General features: G+C 42.8%; 1 protein-coding gene across 1 annotated transcript in view; it reads left to right on the top strand.

The window, feature by feature from the left end:
• Nucleotides 1-16984, top strand: part of TRIO (trio Rho guanine nucleotide exchange factor) — a 235899-nt gene that overhangs the window by 17160 nt on the left and 201755 nt on the right. The window contains exons 3-6 of the mRNA XM_003789545.3: nt 146-338; nt 3753-4265; nt 5983-6105; nt 10839-11030. Of these exons, the coding sequence (XP_003789593.1) occupies nt 146-338; nt 3753-4265; nt 5983-6105; nt 10839-11030 (1021 nt within the window). The remainder of the gene's footprint in view (nt 1-145; nt 339-3752; nt 4266-5982; nt 6106-10838; nt 11031-16984) is intronic.

Here is a 16984-nt window from a genome sequence, read left to right as displayed (position 1 = left end):
CCGTGTCTCCTCTCCGCAGCGAGGAGGGGGGAGTGGCGTCTCTCTCCTCAGTGAGGAGGGGGGAGTGGCGCCCCCTCAGCCCGCGTCTCTCTCCTCAGTGAGGAGGGGGAGTGGCGCCCCCTCAGCCCGTGTCTCCTCTCCGCAGCGAGGAGGTGTGCAAGCGCGGCTTCACGGTGATCGTGGACATGCGCGGCTCCAAGTGGGACTCCATCAAGCCCCTGCTCAAGATCCTGCAGGAGTCCTTCCCCTGCTGCATCCACGTGGCGCTCATCATCAAGCCCGACAACTTCTGGCAGAAACAGAGGACTAATTTTGGCAGTTCTAAATTTGAATTTGAGGTAACTCCCCCGGGGTCGCCAGACCCACTGAACCAATTGGTGTGGCTTATTAAAAGCTGACTTTCTCACCCTTCTAGAGACTGATAATAGATTTTTAAAACCAGAGATTAAGCAGGAACTGCATGTCCAAACGCACACAGCATATGTGAAATGAGTTTGTGGCTAAAACCTAACAGAGCTGCTTGCTCTGAGTGGATTGTGTTGCCCGAGGGCGTTCTAGTTCCCTTGGATTTGGGCATTTACCTCAGAAGGAGAAGCCTGTTGCCTCCAACTGCACTCCATAGAACAGCTGCAGGGCTGCGGGTTCATTATCATTGCCTCAGCCACGGAGATGGGAGATGTTAGGAGAAATGCCCAACTTCAGAGTTCCTGAGGGGAAGGTTGGAGGTGGCTGGGTTTCATCCTGTCACAGATCACGGAGAGAACGGTCTGTCGTTTATTCCATGTATTAGGTCTCTCACTTAAGAGAATGGAGATAATCCGTTAAAAACCGTGCAGGGCCCTGGACCAGTTAGACACAGGAGATTGCTGCCTTTCCAACAGGGCTAGGAACCAAACCTCAGTCGCTGGCTGCCTTGCCTTCCCACTGGAGCCTCCGTCCTTAAGCTCCCACAGCTCCGACAAGGCTCTTCATGCAGTTGGTTAGCTGAATGAGATGATTACAGGGAGAAAGAATTCCTGCCAGCTTGCAACTCAATTCATGCTCCGTTCTGTAATGAAATTGGAATCTTTTCTAATAATAAATTATAATAATTTTTGGTTGAATAAATTGCTTCTTCTGGCACCTCTGCCCCAACATTAGGTTTCGGTGAATATGTCCATGTATTTCAAGGTAAATAGCAAAAATAATATTAAGTACATGAAACAATGTTAATACTTAATCTTTAGGTTATAGACTATACTTTTCAAATTGTTTTCACATATGTGTTACTTGAATTTTTAAATTCCTTTCCACAGTACTGATTTTTCTATCTGAAATCTGAATTTAGTTTTAAGTTGAATTTGAGACCATACTCAGGTTCAGGTGAAAGATGAAGCCAGTAAGCCACAGTAAGCAGTAAGTTTAGAGGACAATTTATTGGGTCTTTCTTGTTTTCTTGATCGAGAATTTCTAGTGTGTTGTATTTAATTACATATGTTTGGCTGAGTTCACTGGCTCATGACTGTAATCCTAATGCTTTGGGAGGCCAAGACAGGAAAGTTGCTAGAGGCCAGGGGTTCAAGGTTACAGTGTACTGCAGCCTGGGCAACATAGCAAGACCCAATCTCTACAAAAAATAGAAAAGTTAGCCCGACATGGTGGTGGATGTTAATAGTCCTGGCTATTCAGGAGGCCAACCTGAGAGAATGACTTGAGCCCAGAAGTTCATTGCTGCAGTGAACTATAATCACACCCCTGCACACAAGACGGGGTGATAGTTGAGACCTTGTCTTTTTAAAAAAAAATTTTATATCCATATGTACACCCAGACACACACACACATATACAGAAGGTGCCAAAAAGTATATACGTTATAAGAAAGGAAAAATTGCATTAAATTATAATACTTGAAATTTTACTTTTTTTGGGGGCGGGGGACAGAGCCTCAAGCTGTCCTCCTGGGTAGAGTGCTATGGCATCACAGCTCACAGCAGCCTCCACCTCCTGGGCTCAAGTGAGTCTCCTGCCTCAGCCTCCCAATTAGCTGGGACCACAGGCGCCCGCCGCCAACGCCTGGCTATTTTTTGGTTGCAGCCGTCATTGTTGTTTGGCGGGCCCAGGCTGGATTTGAACCTGCCACTTTAGGTGTATGTGGCTGGCACCTTAGCCACTTGAGCCACAGGTGCCAACCTAATACTTGAAATTTTAAAAAAGAATTGTAATACTCAATTTATACCAATAATATTTATTATCTTATGTATGTTATATCTCTTATAACTGCAGAAGTCAAGTGTGATTTGAGTATTACAATTTTAACATTTTCTTTTCTTTCCTTTTGTAAAATGTGTATCCTGTTTTTGGCACTCTTGAATTTTAAGTAAAAGTAATTGGCAATATAGTTCATGTATCTTTTTGCCAATCTAATTTTGCTATTTCTCTCTGGGCTTTTAAAGATACCTACACCAGCTTTTCTGTTTAACTTGTCATCTCCATCGCTACCAGCCTCTTCATGGGAGTGATTGCTTCCACAGAGGTTACTGAAAGTCCAGCAGAGGAGACAGCAATGGGCCTACAGTAACACTGTAAGCCAAGTGCTAGATCAGGTGGAGCCCCTCTCTAGCAGTGTTGCCTTTTGCTGTTTCTTTCTTTTTTTCCCCCAGAATATTATGGGGATACAAATGGTTTGATTACATAGACCATTCATTCTTCTAAGTGAAGTTATCATAAAAATGGAAAAACAGACACCGCATGGACTCACTGTTCAGTTTTGCTGGTTCTTATGCCCACCAGTGACCAGCAGTGCCAAACCAGTTTTGTCTTTTGGTTCTGGGCCACACCTCTTATTTCTTTACGTTTGTGTTTGCTTTTAAAGAGGCCAGGGGTTTAAGGTTATAATGATGTGTGGTTGCACCACTGTAACTCCATGGTATCCTTGAGGCATAACACTGATATTAATCTGCTTCACATTGTAATAGGGTGGGGTTAAGATTTCTTCCTTAGACTGTGACTGACTAAACCTTTGTCACTTTTCAATTGGACTGTAGTACAGATGACTGGAGTGCTCAGACTGCTCAGAACCACAGCAGATCCTTACAAAATGAATGAAACGTTCCCTTTGTCTTTAGCTCTGTGACATGAGCCTCTGCCAGCTTTCTTGCTAACCCTTGGATATTTTCTAAATTTTCGAAAAGTCATTCATACCCTGTCATCTGTTGCTTAATAGGAAGTGGGGGTAGGCAAGATGAGTGGCAGGGGTGGTCTGGATGGAGCAACACTCCTCAGTTAATAAACAGCCCACATGCATGGCCATAAGCGTAGTGCTGGCAGATGGGGGTAGCCGCTTCTAAGTTTTCTCTTGGGAATGAGGAGATAGACTGGTGAGAATGAGAATGAACAGGCAGAAGGACACATTGTCTGCTCTGGACTTGCAATTGAACATATTTCTTGGTTTAATATGTTTGAGACAGTGGGTTAACCTCCACATTTTGGGAAAGAAACCTCATTTCTTTACCTCTCATGAAATATACATGATTCTGTAATTTTAGGTACTGCAACTAACATATGTGTTGTTCTCATGGATTTATCTTTCTTTGTACTGATGATGCTTCTTTCATCTATATTTATTTTTATGGGGCCGGAACAAGGTATGTTATGTTTGCTATGAATAGATCACTTTAGCTTTGAACACCTGTGACTAAGCATTGCCAGTTGCATTATGTTAAGACTATATAAAATCAGTTCCTCTTCTCATACATGATTTTTTTTCCCTTAAGACAAATATGGTCTCTTTAGAAGGCCTTACCAAAGTAGTTGATCCTTCTCAGCTAACTCCTGAGTTTGATGGCTGCCTGGAATACAATCACGAAGAATGGATTGAAATCAGAGTTGCTTTTGAAGACTACATTAGCAATGCAACACATATGCTGTCCCGACTAGAGGAACTTCAGGACATCCTAGCTAAGAAGGAGTTGCCTCAGGATTTAGAGGGGGCTCGGAATATGATCGAGGAACACTCCCAGCTGAAGAAAAAGGTGATTAAGGCTCCCATCGAGGACTTGGATTTGGAGGGACAGAAACTACTTCAGAGGATTCAGAGCAGTGATAGTTTTCCCAAAAAGAACTCGGGGTCAGGCAATGCGGACCTGCAGAACCTGCTGCCCAAGGTGTCCACCATGCTGGACAGGCTGCACTCGACCCGGCAGCACCTGCACCAGATGTGGCATGTGAGGAAGCTGAAGCTGGACCAGTGCTTTCAGCTGAGGCTGTTTGAACAGGATGCTGAGAAGGTAAAGAGGGAGATGAGCACCTGCATGGGGCTGGGCAGCTCCTGGGTCACTGGGTCTAGGCAGGCAGGGCTGGGGTGGTCAGGTGACAGGAGCAAGAAAGAGGGAGGATATTAGGCTTAACGCCTATCCTGTTTGCTGTGAACCAGGAAATCGGTTCAGAGACAACATTTAAACTGTCCTACTTGTGCCATTTTAGAAATTTTAAGTTAAAATTACTAGTGATTTGGTCCAGAATTGCCTGTAAGGTAGGCAAGAATGATAGTTTGAGTTACGATAGTGAAAATTTCACAGGGCCGTATTACTGAAGACAGTAATTGTGTGTGTGTGTGTTTAGCTAGTACCTGGTCTTTCACACGTACAAGGCCAGTGACAGAGCACCCTTCTGATCTGTTTGTGAGTATGTTTTTAAAATAAAAAGCTATTAATATGTTAGAAGTAATAGTTTCTGGAGAATACAGGTAGTGATTACCTGTGGTCTTATGTTTTATTATTGTGCACCAGACAGACCAGTTGGTCAAAGTAAATTCTTGTCAATTACTGGCTAATTCAAATCTTAGCAATGTGAAAATAGGACACGTATTTATAGGTATATGTTGCAAGCCACAAACATGAGTGAATTAATCAGTTTTTTTAAATGTGAACTCATTGAATTTTATTTTACATAGACAGAAGAATATTTTGTAAACTTAAAAAAAGACTGTATTAGAAATCTTTGATAAAAAGGACCTTTGGAAAGGTGACATTCCAATATTTTTATCATAACTGTGTACATTAATGCAATCACAGGGTACAGTATAGTGTTTTCATATACATTATGAAATACTGTCATCAAACTGGTTAACGTAGCCTTCTTGTCATTTTCTTAGTTATTAAGTTAAGACATTCATACTCTGCTTTTAGAATGATTCACTTATACCCTTGTAGGATAAACCATAGAGGTGAGTTTGGTAAGGATTTAACATACCTGTCAGTGTACTTTTGTTTTAAATAGTGCCTTGTCAGAGACACTGGAAAATCTTCCAGTTACTAAGAAAACAGGTCACTGTCTCTGGGCTTCTGGTTCGAGTCGTGAGAGCAATGCTGATTGATAGTCATTTCTTTTTTCTTAAGTGACTTTTCTCTTTTCTTAAGTGACTTCCTTGCTCAGGCATAATCTGTATTGAACCTTAAGGGATATGTCATTGTGAAATTTTCCCCCAAGCCTTTTTTATTTTTGCATTTAATTTTATTGTTAGCATTTGCACAGGTTTCTGTATGCTACTTGTATTCAAGAATGTGACCCACTAGTCATTGGTATTGCTGTCAGTAATCTATGGGCCCAGGAAAACCCATCCAGCGACCTATAAGTCCCAGTTTTACCTGCCACTTCTTTAATGGAAGTTGGATGTGGCACATTAAGCATTTTAGCACAGAAGGGAGGCTGGGCCAAGTCAGGTCAGTTCTTAATTAGCCCGGGGTGGGGGGGCTAATTTGAACACTTCTCTTTGCTTATCTGCTTCTGAATTCCTCCTTTAAGAGCACAGTAGATAATATTTTATGTTAGATCCTCCACATTTTGAACTGCTGATTTGTTCATAGGAATAAAAACAGCTCCCAGTCCGGACACCTGAGAAGTTGTCAGAGGAAGTTGCCCTTTCCTGGTTCAGCCCCATCCATGGGCCTGTGTCGGCCTTTTCTCTTTCTGGAGTGATTCTAGCTGTCTTTTTCCTTCCGGTAGATGTTTGACTGGATCACACACAACAAAGGCCTGTTTTTAAACAGCTACACGGAGATTGGGACCAGCCACCCTCATGCAATGGAGCTTCAGACGCAGCACAATCACTTTGCCATGAACTGTATGGTAAGAGCCTGTGGGAACAGACGGACCCTGGAGAGCGGAAGCATTTAGCCTGCGAGAGGTGTCGGAGGACCCTGCTCCCTGGCAGCTCGGGGGAGGCAGTGCAGGGCCTAAGAGCGGCTGTTTTCATCCTAGCGGCTGGCATCCACATGTAGGGAATTTTCTAGTATTAAAGTGCCCAGGTATTCTGTTTTAAATTCTATTTATTTATTTTTAATTTTTGTCTTATTTTTAATCAGAAGTTTTTAATTTCTTCTTTTTTTTCAGAATATTGTAGGGGTACAGTTGTTTTGGTTCCATGATTCGCTTCTGTGCAGTTTGAGTCAAAGTTGTAAGCATGCCCACCTCTCAGAGAGCGTGCCCTTTACCTGTTAGGGGTGTGGAAACAAGAGACAAGCCAGCCATTCAGATGTGAACAGTTACTGGGCTATTTCAGAATGGTCACTTTGGATGCTGGCTCCTGAGCTGTGTTCAGAGGAGCCCACAGGACTCTTGAGAAGAGCTGCTCTGAGGCGTAGTGAGTCTCCCCTCTGGGTGTTGCCGATGTGGTGGCTGCTGCTCATAATGAGGAAGAAGCCGGCCAGCCTGCCGCTCACCTCCAGGGCATACTCTGCCTCTCCTAAAACAGGACTGAGATGTGGAGCCTGCCTGGAGTCCCCTGGCTCTCTGAGGTCCATGCATTTCATGCCCTTGATCTGTTTCTGTGACTTTTTCAGAGTCCTGGAGGCTGTATAGGGTCACTGTGGGACTACATGGCAAAAAACAAACAAACAAAAAGAATCCCAAACCAAAAAACAGAATTCCGAATAGCGCTTTTAAAACATTTTTATAGTTGATGTAACTAGAATAAAACTATGTTCTGTAGGACGTATACTCTGTGGACGGTTAAGCTTCTGTTACAGAAATCTCTTCCGGGGAAAGAAGTTTTGGCTTGGACTTGAAGCCAGCCTTGTGAGAATTAACCACGGTTAAACCTGGTAACCTTTGTCACAGAGAACTAAGACAGTTTGGAAGGTAGGATCTTAGTTTTAAATTAATTCAGGAAGATGTCATTTAATTAAAGTTTGGTCAACTAGGTGCTACAGTTTAAATCATTTTAAAGATACCATTTAGCAAAATAAATTTTTGCTATAAATGCCATCAAAAAGTTTCGTATCATTTCTAGAGGTGGGGTAGAATTTGGACTTAAATCATCCAAGTTGGGCATAGAGAAAAATTTCTTTCTAATAAATTGCTATCAATTTTTCAATATCTTCCAAAATCTCAACTAGGGAGAAAAGACACCTTCAGTCCATTATCCTAGGTACTTTTAAAAACTAGAAATACTAAACTATAGTCTAGAAATGAGTAGAAAAATATATTCTGTCTTCCCCTTCCCCTCAGTATTGTTAGTAGCAGATTTAGGAATCAAGAGAATAGGAGGTGTAATATGGGAGGCAGGAGAGTGGATTATGGGTACAGAGGTTTTTAACTGACTCTTCTATTTTCCCTGTGACCTTGGGCAAGTTGTTTAACTTCTTTGAGCCTCAGTTTCCTAATCTGTAAGGTGGAGGTAATCGCTGCCTCCCATGGTATTACACTATTTTATTTTCTCTGTATTTGTAAAACACTAACTGCAGGGCTTAATGCACAGGAAGGACTTGATAAATAGTAATCGTTGCCAGTGATATCATCAGTATAATTCAAAATACAATTAAAGGCAGGTAAAAAAGACCCCTAAAAGTATGGGTTACATCTATTATTTTTTGAGGTTTAAGTACATATTAGGACATCTGTATGTTGACCACCTAAGGGACGGTAACAAACTGGTCAACATATAGAGGTGGTCAACACAAGGAATTAGGCCTGCTGAACTGATATGTACAAGTGGCACATGTCCATTCTCTGACAATTAGGGCAATTTAAGGAGGTGGTCAGTGTAGGGAGGCGGTCAGCTACAGAGGTTGTACTACTGCATTTTCTTATTTTCTACAATATGCTTTTTTTACTTTTCAAAGTTAAAATTTCAGTTAAAGTGAACATGGTGGCTGAGTATCACACTTGTGACCATGGCTGGAGAGTTTCCTTCACTTGTCTGTCCCTGTGCTAGTAAACATCTCTGTATCTCTCGTGGCATTTATTCATGCAGAATTAGGGCTACTAACATTCAGCCCCTTCTCTTCCTATCTGCAATGTTTTGAACAATCTTTGACAAAATAAAAATACTGAATACCAGTATACAAAGTTAACAGTCTTTAAAGAAAGTGCATTAAGGGATACCAACAGTTATGCTCATTCCACTGTGGCATATATATGAAAACTGTGATGATAGGAATCTGGGTGTAGGCACTGTTAACCGAGGGAATTGTACATTGCATATTTGGGTGCAGGTAGTGTATTCAGGCTGCTACCATCCTCCTTTATATGTACTGTTAAGTGATGGAGAGATGGAAAAGGCACAGTAACCTCTCGGTTATCTGGCACCCATTGGTAGTTTCTGGTTGCTTGACCTACTTCTTTACTCCATGCTATCCCAAACTATACCATAACTCTGTATTGACTTGATATTAATGTTGAAATATACTAATCAAAAGCCAGTTGAGAGATAAAGACAAACTATTTACTGTGACACACTTTTACTGTATTACCCAGCATACACAAAGGTATGCACCAGTGTGTGTGCACAAATAAAGTCTCTCAGCACGAGGCAACGTGATTTATATAACTGGCTACCGGACCCCAAGCTCATGGAACTGGAAGGCCCAGTGGACCATATCACAGTACTGTCTATGCTCTTCAGTGACACTCTCCATTATTTAACCCCATAGCTACTGTCGTGGTAGTATTGCAGTAACACATATGCAGAGTGTGACCAGTTAGAAATCCACTTGTACTCACATAAGTAGATCTGTGTTGTATAGCCAAAATGTCCCACAAAAAGCACAGGGCAGAATAATCACAGGAGCAGAAAGTAAGTCCATACCTGATTGTAACCAGCAAGGCAAACAGTAAGAGTTTTAAGTATGGACACTTTGGGCCCTCAGAACACTTGGGAGCTGCAGAAGTGACGCACGAAGCATTGGCTGACTGGCAGTGCGGCACACCAGACTTAACCTCTGATTTATTTTATTTTATTATTTATTCATTGATTTATTTTTGGCTAGGTTGCATGCTGGTTGCATGACGGGGCTGATTGCTTGAGTTCTGGATGATGGGGAATTTAGACAGTATAGTCTGTCTGGGGTACAGAAGTCACACAGGAAACTGACAAGTATGAGTGAGTAGGGGGATTGGTACCCACAATAGAGCCATCCACAGGGACAGTCCTCCTCCAGATTCTAACAGGGGACATCTTCTTATGCTATTCCTACCAGACTTCTTGGATTGGCTTTTCCCCTGTAAGGATATGGAGAGAGCAAAACTAGTGAATCTAGTTACCTGTCACTTTATGAGGAGGGAGGGAGGGAGAGAGATCATGAGAATGGAAGACTTTGCTTTCAACTTACATGATGCTAGCTGGAGCACTCAAGCCAGGGAGGTCGTCCCCACTGAGCATAGCCCGTCTGTCACAGCCTCTTCCTGCCGTTTGAGCCATGATGTCTGTTAGCTGACCTAGCCCACAAATGCCGCTCAGAAGAGTAACTCCAAGGCTGCAGTGCTATGGCTTTATAATCCCAGGCAAAGTTGGCTCAGCCAAGTTCTGGTTTGGGTCAGGAATAGAGGGGAAGGATCAATAAAAGAAGGTACAAAGGAAGAATGGACTTCAGGCCACCCAAGGGTCAGTGAGAAGACTGTCACTGGGCGAGGTTGTGCACAGCAGGGAGAGGTTGGCTCAAGGGGATTGCCTCTGCGAAGGGAGAGAGGCCAACAGTGGAGAGGAGCTTGACAGGTTAGTCAGGTTGGGGGACCCACAGAGGAGCGAGGTGGTGACAGCGTCACTAAAATAGTAAATACATGAAGAATAACAACTTGGGATGTGTTGAAGACTTATAGTCCCTCTCTGTAGCATGATACTAAACCTTAAAGATTGTAGGTGGAAAGGGAAACCTGATAGCAAGAACTTGTTTTGCAAAAAGGAGGGTTTTTTTGGTTGTTTTTAAAACTGCATATTCTTATTTTTTGCAGTAAACTGGTCAGCTTAATGATAGGGATTTCAATAGAGTAGAAAAGCTTTGTTTAAAATTTGAACATAGCATTGTTGTATTTCTACCTCAATTCATATCCCTAGGAGAAAGTGGATCCATTTACAGAATATTTTCTTTTGGCACCAAATATGACTTGGGCGTGTATAGAAAGGAGAGCTTGTTTTCACACAAATAGCCTTTGGTTGCTAAGTACATATTTTCTAGTTTCTGGATTCTAGTTAAAAACTGAAACGGTAGGTTCCCTGGGTTCTGCGTGACTGCTTGTCAGCAGGCCTGCCATCTGGACCCTTTTCAGTGTTTGAAGCCAAGAAGTGAGTAATCGTGTATTTGTGTGCACCCACTTGTGTACGTGATGGCTTTGTGCTTAACAATTACCCCGTTCAGCTAGTTGATATGTAGCTTTACAGTTTTACACGTAGAAATCAAAACCAATATTGGAGTTTATGGATGTCCGGAGAGAAAATATGTATAATATCATGTGCCAGGTGACTCTGCTGTTAAAAATTAAGATAACTTGGAATAGGCCGTGTTCCAGCAAGTGTCCTTGGGGTTTCTTTGAAGGAGCCCCTTGCTTGCCCTCCCCTAAGGAGCCCTGTCTTCTGCCCTCCGCAGAACGTGTACGTGAACATAAACCGCATAATGTCTGTGGCCAACCGCCTGGTGGAGTCCGGCCACTACGCCTCCCAGCAGATCAAGCAGATCGCAAACCAGCTGGAGCAGGAGTGGAAGGCGTTCGCAGCAGCCCTGGACGAGCGGAGCACCTTGCTGGACATGTCCTCCATTTTCCACCAGAAGGCTGAAAAGGTAGTGCCTGGAGCCCCCAGCCCATGGGGTGGAAATGTCACCAGGACACTTTGATCTCCTCCATAAATGGGCCAAACCCTTGGAGGACTGTAGTGTAGCCCTGAGTCTAAATTCCAGCTCTCTCAGTCCTTGCCATGCACCCTAGGCAAATTACTTAACCTCTCTGTTTTTTACTTTTCTTATTTATAAAGTAGAAATAAAAGTATCTGGATTGTTATCACATCAATGTGATAAATTATCTTTCCACACAGTGCCTGGTATACAGTGTATATTCTTGAATGGTTTCTGTTCTGTTTTCTTTCTCCTCTCTCCCTGTTTTCCCTCCTCCTTTTCCTCTTCCTCATCCTTACCTCTTTGTTGTTCTAATTAGGATGCTTTGGCAGAAGTAACATCACCTACCAGCAGTGTAAACATCAGAGTTGCTCTTCTCAGTAGAGGACAATTCCAAGAGCTTGGGAGCTTCTAGCTCACAGGCATCAGGGCTGGTGTCTGCTTCTCTCAGAGTTGCCTGACAGTCCCCTCATGGTCACAAGACATAGGCCTAAGCTCCCAGCACCAGTTTCTCAGCAGCAGTGTCCACTAGAGGCCGAGGGGAGACAGGAGTGGTTATGGCTGGCACCACCTGTTATTTTCTAGGGAAATGTTACTTCCAGAAGGCTCCTCCACCCCCAGCCCACTTTCCCTCTGTTCCCATTGGCCAGGATTGGGGTATGCACCCCTGCTTTTTTGCAAGGGTCAGGGGAAAGGGAAAATCTAGTTTTTAGCCTCTTTTAGGAGGCTCTTCCAGCAAGGGGCAAGGATGGAAAAATGGCTTTTGATGGATAGTTTGCAGCGTCTTTCACATTATGAAATAATTTACTTCTGACTTGACCTTGTGCTTTTAAAATTTCTTGTTTAACGGGCATTGGGTAAGATAGAATGAGCAATATTTGATAGCAACAACATTTGACTGTAACCAACAGTTAAGTTAGGGTGTACTTTAACTGAAAGAGTGGAATTGGAATGTTCCTAACACAAGGAGGTGTCAGGTGCCTGAGGTGATGGATACCCCAGTTACCCTGATTTGATTAATTCCCATTGTATGCTTGTATCAAAACATCACATCTACCCTCTACAGACATACAACTATTATGTACCCATAGTAATTTTTATAAACATATAGATTAATCTTGTAACTGGAAAGTATATACTCGGTGTTTCTAAAGCAGGGGTGTGCAGACTGTGGCCGCTATGCCAAATTTAGTCTGCCAGATGGATAACTAAAGTTCTAATAGAACTACAAAAAAAGAGGTAATTTGTGTAATGTCTGCCCATAACACACGGCTTACCTCTGCTCAGGCAAACCTACTCAAAGCAACACACTCCGCAGGCAGCAGAATGAAAGGCATTTGCACATGACTCTCGCTGTTGGTGGAAGGTGTGCCACACCGTGGACCCTTTCAAGATTCAGAGACACAGCGCAGGGACTTTGGGTCACTAGGAAGACGTATGTGTGGGGAAGAGGCAAGTGGTTGCTTATGGTAATGTAAAAGGAAAAATACTGATACAGCTTTCTCAGGGTTGATAGTAGGTGGAAACTGGACTCATAGAGGTTTGCACTGACTCATCCAAGAAGGAAATAGCATCTCTTTAATCTAGAAACAGTCTCTGTTGGAATGAAGAAGTAACAAAGGTGAGATGGAGGCTCTAGCTTTTGGCAGGGCCGTCGGAATGTTGCACAAGACACTAATTAGCGGTGATCTCAGCTCTAGAAACCTTTAAAGTGAGAGAGGAAACTGGGTGGAATATGAAGAGAAGAATCTTCATAGCATCCTGTAAAAGCTGGGAGTGGGGATTTTCAGGTTTCAGTTTCAAGGATTTTTCTGCTTTCTAACCTCATGCATTTAATTTTACAATAAAATACCAAAACTCACACACAAAACAATGTTTTAAAATAATAACCTCCTTCAGAATAAAATAGAGCTGTCTTCATGACCCTGTGTCCACCTCTGATTCTCACTGTACAGAGTTGCAATATACTTACCATTTGACCTTAAGACAATACAAATAAATTTGAAGCAAGACAGGCAGCTTGGGTGGATGGCAGATAGGCTGAAGCGCAACACAAAGGGAAAATCTCTTTCATCAGTGTGGTGGGATTCAGAGTTGTAAATAAGCCCAGGAGATTAATTACCGCTCTGACTTGCCTGAAAAAATAATCTAGAAATGTGGGTGCCACTGGGGCTTTTCCCTTCTGTGTTTTATTATCAGAAATTTCAAACATGTAGCCAAGTTCCAAAAGCTTCCAGTGTTTTTATTTGGGTAAAATGAGTGGTTGTAATTTATAGGTTTGAAGGAATGTACATTAGATGAATATGCTGGTGAGCAGACAGGAAGGCCAAGTGTGAGCTCAGGGCAGAGAAGCCTTATGCAGAAAGGGCCCAGCATGTGGTCTGGATCTTGATGAAGCTGATGTGTGCAAATGAGATGTTGGGCTTCTTCAGCTAAAAGGGGTTCCTCACTCTCAAGTAAAAATGTTTTGTGTCTCTTCCTCCTCGCTGAGCAAAAGTTAGATCTCTGAAATTCTGATGCATGGAAGAACTTCACAGCTGTTAACATAGCTTTTCTTGGGAGAGCGATCCCAGGAACAGGTCAACTTTGTTCCCTCTTTTTCAAATCCTTTGCCTTTGAGTTATGCTTAAGTTGTTTTCATAACTCAGTCTGGAAAAGACCAGAAGCTTGGACGCCAGAAATAAGGTCTCCTCATCCCAAGTTGTTATGAGGAATTTAAGTTTGATGGAGGGACACAGGGCACAGATCCCTGAGCCCATGGTGAATAGGCTCCCTGATGGGGATAGCCTCCTGTGAGGATTGCAGCTCATAGCTCAGCTGCTGGCCCTGTCCTGTCTCCCTGGGTGTTCTGGTGCTGGTCTTTGCTTACAGCTTTGTAAACATAATTCTTGCTGTTAATACCAGATGAGAATGACGTTTCACTGGTATTAGTGCCTTCCAGAGCGGTCCCTGCTGTTCTGTCTACCATCCTGATCTCCAGTGAAAGTGGGGTCAGAGTATCAGTTTACAGATAATGGAACATACACTGCAGTGTTGGTCCATTTCCCTGTAGAGATTGTTTAGAGCTCTGGCTTCCTTCCCTTTCCTTGGTCATGTGGTATATCCATAGGACAATCCCTTCATATTAAGAAGCTTCCACAGCAAGTATTATGAGCATTATATTTTTTTAAACAAAGGTGTGACTTGGTTTTACCATACCTTAAAATTGCCTTTACTGTGACTCAGCTGTCCTGCTCTCTGTGATAGTCACCACATGTGGGTATTGAAGCTACTTAAAGTTAAATACAGTTAACTTATAAGGAAATAATTTTTAAAAATGGAATTAAAATTTAGTTGCTTAAGTTGGGTTTCAAGGCTACTTGGTTCTTGGAATGCTCGTGGTCAAAAAAATGACCAGATACCCCAAAGTAAGGCAAGCATGAAACAAAGTTTATTGAGAAAGACAAAGGTAGGTTTCCAGGGTTAGAGAGTTCACAGAGCAGAACACGTTCTCCATGACAGTGAGTGGCCTCCACTGCCAGGGCAAAGAGGCAAAGGTGCTGGCCAGCAGTTCTCTTTTATACCCCCTAGGTCAGGCCTACCTTGGTTCAAAGGTCACTCTGGAACCAGAGTCTTACTGCTCATGAGACCTAAGCTACTCTGAGAGCCCATGAGGGGGCCGCAATATAGATTTAAGGCAGTGGTTCTCAACCTTCCTAATGCCATGGCTCTTTAATACAGTTCCTGTTGGTCACAACCCATAGGTTGAGAACCTCTGGTTTAAGGTAATGACAGGATAATTAGTCTTAAGTCTGTTCCAGGTCATTGTGAAGACTCTATTGCACCTGTTGCTAGTCCAGAGCGTTTTCCACCTCCCTCGGCAGTCGGCAGCTAAGTTCTGACTGGTAGATTGGTAGGACAGTCCCTCCTCCCCAGGTGTGAGCAATCACTAGAGACAAAATTAAGGTGGGCGGGGCACTGAGATGGGGGCCTGGTGGCCCTGGCCTTGTCCTCCTTCCCCAGGAGAGCTGGATTCCTGACTGACTACCTAACACTTACTTAAGAAGTCCACATGCCACATGTTTAGGGGTGACATGTGGCCAGTGACTGCTGTGTTAGAGCCGTGCTGTGTGTGTTTCTGTCACCGCAGAGCGGTCTGTCTGCACTAAGAGAGGATTACCTGCAGGGTGAAGCCGAGATCTGATCCCCTCAGTTTGTCTGTGACTTTAACTTCTCTCCTTTGATAAGAGCCAAAAATAAAGTAACAACTAGTATTTGTAGAATCCTGTAACATTTACAGAGATATTTAACAGGAAATCTCATTTCATTCTAAATCAGCCCGGTGGAGCGGATGGGGCAGTGGTATTACTGTCCTGATGATCTTTGTTAGAAGTGATTTGCCAATGTTCCCCAAGTGGGGACTTCCACTGAGGTCTATTCTAAGTCAGTGCTTTTCTTTTTCTTTCAGTTTCAGATTATTGCAAAGATAAAATAACCAATTCTCAATATTTGAATTTGTTAGGTAGAGTTCCTCTTATAGGTGTGTCCGGAACCCAAAAAGTGTGTAGCTAAGTCAGTTTTTAATAACTAACATATTAGTATTCTTATACAATTTTACTTTCCCTAAATAATTTTACTTTTTCTATTTTTCATAAACAATTTTAGAAATAACTCTACAAACATGAGTTATAGATGAAAGCTCTCATTCTAGGAAGTCCCTTAGTCTCCCGAATCAGGCTAAGCACCTGTGCTCAGCTGAGACCCCATGCAGAGGCGATGGGGTGAGAGATGGGTGGGACTGAAGCTCTCTGTGGGTGGTGGAGCCAGGTTGGGGGGGCCCTCTCCACAGGTGGGGAGTGATAAATGCTTGAGTAGGGAAGATACTAATGAATCAAGTTCTTCTCTTAAAGCTACATATATCAATCACTCTTGCTTCATCTGCTTTCCTCTGTTCTGCAAACTATCTGGCCCAGACTCCTTTCATCTTCTTCTACTCAGTAGCACTTTAAAAAATTGACCATTCTGTTCAGCATTAGAATCCCCAGTTCTGAAGCAGGCTCCTGCTCTGAATTCATGGGGCAGCATTTATATTCTCTTATGCTCTCTCATCTTCCCCCCAGCCTGCCAGGTGCTGTATGTTCATGTATTTTGATTACTAGATCCTGAGCTGGCTGCTCTGGACTTCTGTCACTGTTGTCTCCTAAGTGTCAGGCTCCTAGCTAGATGTATTCCCCAGGGTTGTCATTTCAGCCTCGGTTTCTCAAGGTGGTTATGGGGTGTGTGTTGTTGTGGTGGTGGTTGGATAGTGGTCAAGTAAGTTTGGGAACCGACATACCGGCCCCAACCCTCATTCACGGTGATCACATTCATATTAAAAGACAGAGTTTCTTATAGGTACTTGTTGAATTTTGGCTCCAAACTTGACTTTTGGATGCTTTTTTGTGTGTGTGAAATACCTGTTAAAGTCCTCTCCCTTGAATCTCTGAATGGGAATTGCTCTGGAGGTGACCTTGGGCTCAGACACTTTGGGTGCTCAGCCTTTCAGAAAGCAGCCAAGGCCTAGAGGTTGCCCTCCGAAGTCCAGGGTCTCTTAGAGCACCAAACGGGACAGAAAAATGATAATTGAGCTAAACTGTGTAAAACTATCGCCAGGAGTATTTCCTTCATTGGTGTATGTTAACCCAGAAAAAGAATAAAATCCTTTTCTACAAGATTTCCATGTGGCAAACTCTCCTTCCTTAGGTATTTAGAACTTGATTGTACTTTTTCAGTTAGGTATTAATACAATCATTGTCTTCTCAGGATACTTTAAGAAATTACAATAAGTTACTTTTAATTATAGGAATATATAAAACTTCTTGAATGTGTTTTCTTTATTGGTTGCTTTGAAAATTGGAATTGAGGCTCGGCACCTATAGCTCAAC

This window comes from Otolemur garnettii, unplaced genomic scaffold, assembly GCF_000181295.1.
Source record: "Otolemur garnettii isolate 467f Iridium unplaced genomic scaffold, OtoGar3 scaffold00033, whole genome shotgun sequence".
NCBI classification, from domain to species: domain Eukaryota; kingdom Metazoa; phylum Chordata; class Mammalia; order Primates; family Galagidae; genus Otolemur; species Otolemur garnettii.
This window is presented reverse-complemented; position numbering and strand designations above follow the sequence as displayed.